The sequence below is a fragment of the Poecilia formosa genome, unplaced genomic scaffold (assembly GCF_000485575.1).
Source record: "Poecilia formosa unplaced genomic scaffold, Poecilia_formosa-5.1.2 Scaffold91, whole genome shotgun sequence".
Classification (NCBI taxonomy): domain Eukaryota; kingdom Metazoa; phylum Chordata; class Actinopteri; order Cyprinodontiformes; family Poeciliidae; genus Poecilia; species Poecilia formosa.
The window spans coordinates 948,284-959,974 of record NW_006800030.1 but is presented as its reverse complement, the minus strand read 5'-3'; the positions used below and the strand labels follow the sequence as shown (position 1 = coordinate 959,974).

At 40.6% G+C, this 11,691-nt stretch overlaps 1 protein-coding gene across 2 annotated transcripts in view; it reads right to left on the bottom strand.

Annotated features, from left to right (window-relative positions):
- Positions 1-1,063: 1,063 nt before the first annotated feature.
- Positions 1,064-11,691, bottom strand: part of nr6a1a (nuclear receptor subfamily 6, group A, member 1a) — a 121,077-nt gene continuing 110,449 nt past the window's right edge. For both annotated transcript variants that reach the window (XM_007557748.2, XM_016674193.1), the window contains 3 exons: positions 6,699-6,820; positions 6,461-6,613; positions 1,064-4,766 (listed from right to left, as the gene is read on the bottom strand). In XM_007557748.2, coding sequence (XP_007557810.1) covers positions 4,636-4,766; positions 6,461-6,613; positions 6,699-6,820 — 406 coding nt within the window. In that variant the 3' untranslated portion in view covers positions 1,064-4,635. The remainder of the gene's footprint in view (positions 4,767-6,460; positions 6,614-6,698; positions 6,821-11,691) is intronic.

The following is an 11,691-nucleotide window of genomic DNA, read 5'->3' as shown; positions in this document are numbered from 1 at the left end:
TATGAAATGACGCTAATTTAACAAAAACAAAAGCAAAAACATAAAAGGAAAGTCAAGGGACACGAGGGACTCTGGGTGTTTTCATAATAAAAGCTGCCAAAGGACAAAAGGAGTGTCTGAGGTAGAACGTAAGGAGAGGTTCAATGTGTGTCTGGATTTAAGAGTTTGACATTAATGCGAGAGCACCAAGTGAAAAACACAACAGAACAGAATGTAGTGAAAGCAATAAATAAGAAAAACACAATGACAACTTAGAGAGGTAGCTTCAGCAGAGAAATGATGAATGACTTTGCCCTCGTCTGCACATTCAAATCACAAAAACAGGTAAGAAAAGAAGCCTTTGTCCAAAGAGAGCAGGAGGTCGGAGGTCAGGCAGCGATGCGGCTGCTCGGTTACTGTCTGATCTGGACTCCGATCGCTGGTCAGAGCGTTACCGAGGTGACGTGTCAACGGAACCTTTTCAGACAGCCTATGTTTGACACTCCCTGTCTGTGCAGACAAGAAGTCGATGACGGTGAATGTGTTTGTGAGGCAGTCAGTCGACTGAATTTCCCTTCAAAAATCACTCGCTATTGCTCAGGTTTGTGTTCACAGAAAGTGGTTAATCCTTGAGATCATGTAGTGGAAAGAGTCAGTCGGTTACAAAGATGTCCTCTGTCCAAAGGTGAGTGAGCAGAACACAAAGCTGCACAGATAAACCTGAGCTAGATAAAAACAGAATCCCCACGCTCCTCCACGCAGCTAAACACTATCAAAGAAACAGAAAACAAGGAGATTGGCTGCAAAATAAGCACATTTTTATGACGGCTTATTAACCATTGTAGATTTTAAAATAAGAGTAGTAAATTTCTGCCATAAACACTCAGAAATTTTGAGATTATTCTCAGAAATTTTCTGGAAAAAAAACTTGGAATTTTATGAGTTTTGAAAATCAAATATTTACAGAGGAAAAAAAACTCAAATTTTGAGATTATTCTCAGAAATTTTTCTAGAAAATTTAAGACTATAATGTCAGGAAATTTTAAGACTAAAAATTCTCACTTCTTTTTCTCGCAATTTAAAAAAAAAACTTTTTTCATTGTCTCTTCTGGAAAATTGCTGACATTAATCTAAACGTTTGTGAGTTTCTTGGCGGAAATGTACTCCTTTTCAGTTCTTTTCTATGATGGCCCTAATGTGCTGCCGTATATCTCTGATTCCTGAGGTAGACGACACAATTTTCCAGATCAGTCAAATGTAGAAACAGGTCGCATGTCTAGAGGAAAACATTCTGAACAGAAAATCTCCTCGAGTCCAGAGCTGTTCCTTTCAGAGTTCTGAACCACCGACTGCTGCGATGTGATGAACGACACAAGGGAAAGAGTTTGGTTTGAACATCTTTTTAAAACTTCTGAATAGGATGGAGATCGTTTTGACCCACTGCCAAAAAAAAAAAAAAAACTGGGAAAAGAAAAGAAAGCACAACAAAAGAAAAAAAAACCCTGAAAACATTCAGAATAACTACAGAGGAAAACACATTTCACACAGCAAGGCTGGAGTGAAGGCTGACTGGAGGAGGACAGGTGGCATCTGTCAGACATGGGGGGAGGTGAAGAGGACCCCCGCCCCAGTCCTCACCTTCAGACTACAACCACTGTCTCTCAAAGCTTGAGTGAAATACTGTGAAAAAGGGGAGAAAAAAAATACATTTTCTAAAAGAGGACCTACGATGTCCCCAAACCTACATCTACTAACACTACAGGTACATCAGCACAGTCACTGAGGAACTCCTGAATGCAACATAAAACACTCACTTTACCCTGTTTAGATCCAGGTCTGCAGGGACCTGCCAGAGGAACACACTGGGAGGGCAGCAGCCATGGTCAAGCGTCCAGGTCTCTGAACCTCATCGGTGTGTGCAAAAAAAAAAAACAACACAAATAAAAAAGGAAAAAAATTCCAACAACAAAAAAGAAAGTTGTTGCAGAACAGTATCTTCCTGCGCTTTTAATTGTTCGCATATTGTGAAACCGCGAAAACCCCGAAGAATCCACGAGGAAATATTCAAGCGGTCTGAAATGATCATCTCACATTTTAAAAATAAAGACCTTTTTTTTGTCTATGGCTATTCTTTTAAAACAATGTGCATATCTGTCCCAGAGGCTCATCCAGACGCGGGTCACCTAAATTCCATCACTCAACGTTGATTCTTTAAGACGTGGGCCGCCATCAGGAGCTACATTTCAGCTCACGGTCAGTTGTTCTAAAACTTCAAGGTTTGGATCAGAAAAACATGCTCGACCAAATGCTGCATTCAGTGCTAGCTGCAAGCCAGAAAGTTCTGGTTTTACTTGTGAACAATCAGGACTTTTAGGTAAAGTTGGATATTTTCTTCCAACCACAAAATCAAAAAAGAGAGCTGTAGGAATAGAGCAAATTGGGATTTGTTTGTAGCTTCTATAACCTGCTGTAAGGATTTTACTGCACAGCCTCTGCTGCTAGATCATGTTGCTGCAGCTGAGGAAGACCTGGAGCTACATGAAGAACCACAAATCTTGTTAGCTGTACAAGTTTTGATTTGTGACCAGAACAGAAAGAGAATCCAAGCAGCTTCCCGACCTGCATCCGGAACGCTGTCAAAATGTGTTTGGATGTTTTTGACCGCTAAGATCAAGTCAGTGAATGCAGCATTATTCCAATTTTCCAGCTGATTCCGCCCCGTCTAAAACATTACATCAGATTAACGCGGTCTCTGCTGTGGTTCTGTTAAAGATGAACATATGTGAACTGGTTCAGTACAGCAAACACAACCTTTCAAAAACATGGAGCTACTAGGAAAACCTGGGGCTTTTTCCCAGTCTACCTCTAATTCCATGCCATTTTAAAAAAATATTCTTATTAGACCTTAAAATCTGCTAAATATCAACATTATCATATTTGGCTTGATTTACAAAACCACAAAATCTTACCAAGTATTTTTGTCTAGTTTCTAATGCAAATATGTTAATCAATTTGAAATAAGATAAAACTAGCTGATAGATCAGCAATACATAGGAGCTTGTTCTAAATCAGTTCTCTAATTTTGATGAAAAAGTTTGTTTCACTGACAGATTATTTTACTCGTAAAACAGATTATAAGTGAAATAATCTGCCTTTGGCACTTTTCATCAATATTAAGGAATTATTGACTTACAACAAGCTCCTGTATCTTACTGCAGCAAGAAGTTAGTTTTGCCTCATTTCAAGTGTACTGAGATGTCTGCATTAGAAACTAAAACACAAACACATGGTGAGATTTGGTGTTTTTGCAGAACTTCCAGCTGGTTGACATATAAGAAAACAACTAAGAGCTCAGCTGGTGTAAAAGGATACAAGAGGTTACAACAGTTACATTAGAATAATGTCTGATATGCATCACACATCGGACTTTATCGTCCAGGGTCGTGTGAAAATGGTTTTCAACATTAGCCTTTTATGTTGGAGGCTGACATTAAAGGGAATCCAACTGATGGTTCTCTTTCTGTTCTGGTCACATGATTACTGACAACGTGATTATTGTGAAGTTCTTGGCAGAGCTCCACCAACATGATGAGGCTTTAGTGAACCAACTGCTCTGACTGCAGCCCATTTGTTGGTTTTTCAGAACAAAGTGAAAGCTTCCACATGAAGGCAGTGTTGTTTGAAGCCTGTGAGACTGAAGCCACTTCTTGCAACTGAAACGTGGCTCTGATTAGCAGCATTAAGGTGGAATTTTGGTGACCAGTTTGTCTGCCCGGCTGAGGGTCTCTCCTCTGTGACATATTGATTAATTTCTTATCACCATCCTTCATTGATAAGAAAGTTCTCCTTTATATATATTCATTCTTTGTTGAGCTGTCAGCTCCCTACCCATTAGTGGGTGTTTGAAGAAAGCATTGCATAACACTTTGGTCTAGAAAGAAAAGTGAAACAAAAACAGCAAACCTAGCTACCCTCCCCTTCCCCTGCAATAAAGCCTCACATCCCTAGTCTATGATTGTAAAAAATACCCGTATGCTCCTTTTTCAGTGATCCCACAGATCCAACAACGGCCAACTTAACTCATGGAATGTTAAACGGACAGGACCGCCTCCCGAATACAGGATAACTGAGAGTCCATGCATATAAAGTAGCTAAAATTCTGCTAATGGATTTTGCATTTTCAGTGCAACACAACACTGATGTTTCTAAACTCTGATTTCTGCAGCTCATTTTAACATTCAGTCTCTGATTGAGATGTCAAAGCATCCACAGGTTTGATTTTAGACCGGGCAACTTTTCATTTCAAAGCAAGAAAAGGTACCTGAAAATAGCAACAACATCTTCCTGAGGTAGTCACAAATCACAAATGTGTCCTGCTGCCCTGTCTGAATAAAATAAGCTCTTTTAAAGTCTAGTCTAACAATGGCAACGGCGACACATTGAGCAAACTGGATATACACTTGTAAACTCCAAAGACCAATGCATCTTTGAGCATTTGTTTTGTACAGAAGATGTGCACAGTGTAAATCAGCATACATTCAGCTCTGTCGTGTAATAAATATATAAAGAAAAATATTACAAAAAAAAAAAAGAACTAGCTGCTTGTCACATTCACAGGAGGGGAGACCGGTCCCTAGGCTCGGCAGTCGGGATAGGTTAGTTTCCAGAGGGGGCGGTCGCGCAGGGCGACGGGCCGGTCCGATAGCTGGTCAGGCTGGATTTGCAGGAGTGCAAGACTGCTTTAAACAGGAGGGGGAGCTGCTCCAGGGGGACGTTCACCAGCTTCCCTGGGAGGACAACCACACAGAGGCAGGTCAAACTCAGAGACACAACATCACATCCTCAGTCATTTATCCTTCAGCAACTTCCTGTAGGTAACCTTCCATGATCAGAACACAAGAGCAAGTTAAACAGAACTGTTAGATCTGTGAGCCGACGTCAGGAGGCATCAGGGATCAATATCTCTGCTCCAGGTAGGAAGGTCAAAATTATTTCATGATAACAAACAAAAAGGTGCTTTGCTACTAATTGTCAACACTAAGACAAGTAGATAACGAGGTCAGGAAAAAGTTTTAGCGAGGGAGAAGGAAGAAGTTCAGTTATGCTTGTAGATGTAGATGTGATGTGGACTTTGGTGTGTTTGGGTTCAGTTTCAAAATAAAAAAAAGCCACCCGCACTATAGAGATACAAACAAATCAAACATCTCAATTCACTGTTATTAAAAATGTCTTGTGATAATATTCTACATAACAGGAACAAAGTCAAATAAAACCTGAAAAAAATATGTTTTGAAAATTCTCTCTCACACACACCTTACACACTCAATACACCTGATTGGTCAAAGAAAAACATCCTCCAATTTCACTAACTTTAACATATAAAGAAATAAAACTTTTTATTTCAGATACGCAGATCAATAAGTAATTGAGCCAGTAGGAATAGTAATTATTACATTAAATAAATCAGTTTGTGTAAAGTTAAATTACCTTCTGTGCAAGTTAAATGTTTAAACACAATATAAATAATCACTTGACTTTCTGTAGGGAGTCTTTCCTCCTTATAGGAGGAAGCTTGGGTATTTTAAATCTGATGCTGAAAACATCTGAATTTGCTGTTGGCCTGTTCCTGTCCCCAATGGCAGCATTTTCTGTTTTATGGAGCCATGAATTAATTATCAAAAGTAATTTGTGACACTTGTCGTCCACAGGTCTGATACTTATCCCATTCCCAAGAAACCCAACCTGACTGGCAGGATCCAAATGAGAGACCGCTGCTGTTTCTGCTTTATATGCTGCTTTTATAAAATATATATCTTTTAGTAAAATATATATGTAAAAGACTTTTATATATTTGTTAAACTGACCATTATGTCATGACAGTACAGTATGAAACAGACAATCTGTGAAAAACATTGAGCTCTTCTGCCTTCTTCCAGCTCCTCCCACCACTAACTGCAGAAACACACTGCTCAGACAGAAGCAGCCAACCAGAGTCAGGAGGAGGGTCTTAGCGCTGTCAATCACTTTGCCCTGCCTGCTCTTTTCTACGCAGCACCTGGTTAACTACAACACAGCCTCCCACCAATGCTAAAGCTAGTTAGCATGGCACCAAAGACAGCGGATAAACAGTTTTCCAGGAACTCTAAGTTGTTTCTTAGCCGTTACAACATTGAGCAGTGAGTACATGACGTTGACTGACAGAGCTAAGCTCCTCCTCCTGGCTCTGATTGGTTGTTTCTGACTGGGACCTGTGCATTTCTTTAGATGGAAGCTATAGCTCATGGAGAAGGAGGAGATCCATCTTTTCACAAATGATCTGTGTCATACTGTTCCAACATGGTCACAGTTTTAACAAATATGGAAAAAACATAATTGTGTAAAAGTTACATACAGCTTTAGGTTAGACCCTTTCCTCTGGAATTTGGATCTAGAAATATGTCTGAGGAATGGCGTGCTGCCCTCTGGCTGCCTCAGGTCTTACCTGCGATGCAGCGGATCTCGGGCAGACACATCATGATCTCAGGAAAGCGCTTGGGCTGGTGCGGGTACTTGTACTCGGTGTAGTCCTGGCACACGTACCAGTAGCGCTTGTTCAGCTGCTCCAGCTGGGAGACGTTGGACAGTCCTCTGATATCTGGACAGAGACAGCAGCGTTATGGTCATGCTACATGGTCACGACAGTTTGGACTCAGGGACAGCAGACAGCTGCTCTTTATCACCTTGGTTGAGGAAGTTGATGGCCTTCATACAGGCGTACTCCTCATTGCTGATCTTCAATTGGTGGAACTTGCGAAACAAATATATCAGCCTCTCCATCACTTCCATCCCATCTTCACTGAAGCTGTGGGATCACACGAACACACTTGACAGTTGGACAGAAAAGCTTAAAATGGTTTTGTTTCTCTACACAGAATCTGTAAAAATGACTGCATTTTTACAGATCCAGTAAAATGTTTGGGTATTTTTACTGCGAGACAAATGCTCACAGTATTTTGTCTGTTTCAGAAAAGAGGGAGGATTCTGTCAAATCCACTCAAAGAGCTGAAAACATCTCTTTCTCCCACAGATTTTTGGAGGAAATAGAAACATTCATGAAGTTTAATTTTCCTCATCATCGCCTCCCTGATTCTGTGGCTCTTAAACTCCTAATCTCTATGACAACGTTAACCATCGCTGCTGTAAATCAACCCCCCCCTCCTGAAAGCCCTAAACTCAAAGGCCGGCTGTCCGGAGCGGCGCAGCACCACCATATATCACAGGGATGCGTGTCATAAAGTCAGATAATTCAAGCATGATTTACACATTCATCTCCACCCCCCTCCACCCCTCATCCCATTCTACCTGCTGTTTTTTTCTCATGCCAGACGGTGCTAGTCACAGCTCTGGCTCAGGGAGTCCTCCTGTTCACAGATTCCTGCTCTGGCCCTTCACCAAGAAAAATAATGTCCCTGCTGAGAGACGCAGGGCCCCCAGAGCAGAACGACTCGCCTCTGTAACGTGGAACATGGAACTCCTGATATTTACATCCTTCTTGGTGAATCATTAGGGCAGAAGTCCAGCAGGCTACCTGGGAAAGCCAACATTGTTGTGGATGCTAACAGCCTGCACAAGACAGCCGTGGGAGACACTGATTATTGTAATGAGTGAGATATACACACACACACACACACACACACACGCACACCCGCCCCAATGAGTTCTGACATTCATGAAAATGCTGCAAAGCCAATGACCCTGATCACAGCAGCTTCATCTGAAGGCTCCTCCGGCTAAAGCATTTCATGTCCGTAAAAACAGAAACCATGTTAAATTAAGCTTCTTCTGTGGTCGTTTGATTAATAAAGGCTAAGTGATATAACAGGGATTTACAACAAAACTGACAATGAACAGCTCTGCTAAACTATTACTGAAGTGAAACATTCTGTACAATGGAGTATCAGGTTAAGGCTACGAAAAAAAATTTTGATTACGAGAATAAAGTCGTAATAATATGAGAAAAAAGTCAACGATACAACAATAAACCCGTTAAAAGAATAAAGTCGTAATATTAGAAGAATGAAGTGCTAATTTTACAATGACTGGCAAAAAATATAAAAAAATGAAAATGATTAATGTTGAGGACCTTGTGAAGTTATCCTTTGGTGTCAGTTTTACTAATAGAACCTACTTGATCTTTTAATACATCAGGATTAAATACTCTCATTAAAATGTCTTTTTCTAAGTAATTTTACAACATTGTTTTGATATGTTTGTACCTTTGTTCTGATAATATTTAATAATTTAAAAGAAATCTCGTCTGGAACTAATACTTGTACTAATAGCAGATGTTTATTCAGTCAACTAACATGGAGAATACAGGTGGCTTCTAACACTCAGAAAACACCACAGTGATGGTTTTAGAGAAGCAACTGTTGCTACCCATCAATCTGGGAAGGGTTGTTAAGTAATTTCCGAAATATATACCGTGACTTATGGACTATTTGAACTTTTTTCAAACATTTTGAACACTCTGTCTAATATATGGGTGTTTACATCAAGACTGAAGAGAAACTGAGGAAGTGTGTAGATTCTGAGGCTGTTCAATTCCAACCCTAAAGAGAGAATTCGATTTCAGTGGATTAGTATGCAGGAGGAAACTGAAGATGGCTTATATTCAGGCGAGCTCAAGAGAGTGGAAATTATGCTGGTGCTCCTCATTTTAATAAGAAACAATATATCAATTTGGCGTCCATTTTGCCATCTACTGAAAGATGATTCAATTAGGACTGGGACTTTAACATATCCATTATGAATAACATTCAAATATTAAGGCTTGGGACACTTGGGATGTTGGTGGTTTGCCCCACAATCGGCAGGTTGCCGGTTCAATCCCCATTGCCTCTGTCATTGTGTACTTGGGTAAGAGACTTTACCTGCCTGCTGCTGGTGGTGGTTAGAGGCCCCGGTGGCCCCCGGTGGCTTTGATGGCCCCAGTGGCTACGGTGCACGGCAGCCTCGCCTAGCCTTTGCTCTGCCCCAGAGCAGCTGCATTTACTAACAGTAGCTCACCACCATCAATGTGTGTGTGTGTGTGTGTGTGTGGGGGTGTGTGTGTGTGTGTGTGTGTGTGTGTGTGTGTGAATGGTGAATGACTGAATGTAGTCTGAAGCGCTTTGAGGTCCTGTGGACATGATAAACGAGCTGTTTACCATTTAACTGTACTGTGGAATGTAAATACATGTGTCATCCAACGTAAATTTTTTACATATTTGTATGAGAAAAAAATGACTTACTTTAATAATAACTTTATAAAGAAAGCAGTGAGTAATGCCTTCTGGGTACGTTCCAGGATTCCTACATGATTCCTTCACATCTTTCAGTTGTTTTTGTCGGAGGCAGTCAGAGGGACAATTTTATGTTATAAAACCAACATTTATAAACTTCCAATACATGCCAGGACTTGTGTCAGGGTTTTTATTATCTCTACCTGCTGACTGTTTCACAAGAAAATCTATTCACAAGAAAATATATTTGCAGCTTTGAAAACTGTTCTAGTCTTTTTTTCTTTTTACAAAGTTTCCCACTGAGAATAACAATTTTTTTATTGTATATCAAGAATAGAAAAGGTGAATCTATTTATATGGAGAACCATATTAAGAGAGTAAATGTTTTTTTCAAAGTTGTGTTTCACTTTAACCTGTACTTTTCCAAAGCTGGGAAATATTAAAAACAACTCCTACACTTTCAAGCATAGATAGGAATCCTGTTGTTCTGTTCCTGTTTTTAACACAATATGTGGTTTGTAGGCTGATAAGCACACAGCTAGCTTGCTGCCAACCTTGCCTTCTGGCAGAGGACTGGGTGTTCTGAGTGTTTGTTTCACACAACACATTCAAACTAAAGCAGCTGACTGCTGCAGCTGGCAGCCTGGTTCCAGACAGAACTGAAGCTGGAACAACACAGATACTGTCGTATGTTTGTAAAACCCTGTGGATTTAAGGGGGTCAGAAGTGATCGCTCCTAGTGACATCTTTGACATTGTACAAAAACTGGTCAAGTCATTTCATCACCAGTACTGTAGATACTATGTTCTAGTTCAGACCGGTGAGAATTTTCTTTTCAAATGCGAAAAATAAAGCAACGTAACACCAAACACGACTTAAGGTTACTGCAGCTCAACACCTCTCCACGCCACTCACCCCTGCAGCTCATCATCAGACGGCGTGTATTTGGCAGTGACGTCGGCCAGGTCTCCGAAGATCTGGGCGCTGTAGATGGTGAGGCAAGACAGCAGGATGAGCTCCTGCCAGGTGGAGCTGAGCAGGCAGGTGTAGTCCTCTATGGACAGCTCACAAAAGAAAGGCAGCTTCTTGATCCAGGAAATCTGCCGGAAGAGCAGTTCATCCGCCAGGCGACACAGCAGGGCGAACAGCTCCACCTGGGTTACCTTGTACCTGGGATGCACCAGGCAGAGCGACAGATGTCACACTGCTGCTGAATGGCTGTAGCGCCCCTCACAGATATCTTCTGGTTTTGCTTTATTCTTACACTTTGTTTCAATTATCAATTTCATAGACAAAGACACATTCAAAAAGACAGTTTTAAATGGTGATTCTATTCATAACGGAAAAATAAAATATCCGAATCCACGGCTCTATGTGGAAAAAGTAATCCTAACAACTGGCCGGGTCATCCTCTGTAGCAACAACAACCAATCAAGTGTTTTCAAACCAGGAAGTGAACTTTTACATCGCTGCTCTTTGTTGTTTTCATGAAGCGACATTGGAGGGTTTCTGAAGGAATGGTCTGTTAAAGGTTAGCGTCATGTCACAACATCTCAATTGGACTGAAGTCCAGACTTTGACTAGGCCATTCAGTTTATAGAATGCTGTCCATAACTTGAAAAAGCCAAGCAGCCTTCCACCATCACACTATTGCTAGGCCTGTCATGATAATAAGTTTTGCTGGACAATAAAGTGTTCCAGTAATTATTGTGATAAACGATAATAAAGCCACACACACAATGTGTTCTGAGACGTCTTGATGAACATCAATAAGGAACTGGCTTTTGTGTTCTTCTTGGTCAGCAGAGGTTTTCAACTTGGAAACTTCCATGGATGCCATCTTTACCCAGGGTTGCTTTTTTTTTTATCCTCAACTTTGACTTTAGCTGATGGAAGTGAAGTCAGCAGAACTTTAGGTGTTTTCCCTGGTTCCTCTATGACCTACTCCCTGAGTCCTCCATATGTGAGGAGAGTCATCAATCCAGGGAATGTTCTCCATTGTTCCATGTTTTCTCCATCTGTCAATAACAGCTACTGCTATGGCTCTCAAAGCTTTAAAAATTACTTAGCAACCGTTTTCAGACTGATAGATTGAGTGACGTTTTAATCTATTTGGAATTTAACATAATTGGCTTTTTGGGGTCTTAGCCCACTTTATACAGTCAAGCAGCTTTCATTAAAGTGGTTTCTCAGTTCTACAGCTCTGACAGTAAACAGGCCTGAGTGTTCCTCTTGAAAACATATTTAATCACATCTAAATCGTTATTTAACGAGGAAAGCAGGTACTTTTCCACATAGGGCAAGAATAGTTTGGAAACTTTTATTGCCTTAACACAAATCATTTGAAATCAGCTTTTTGGATTAACTGGTTATCTTTATTAGACATGAAATTTGTTTGATGATCTGAAACATTTTGGTTGTGAGGGCTGGTGGGGAGCAAAACAGAACA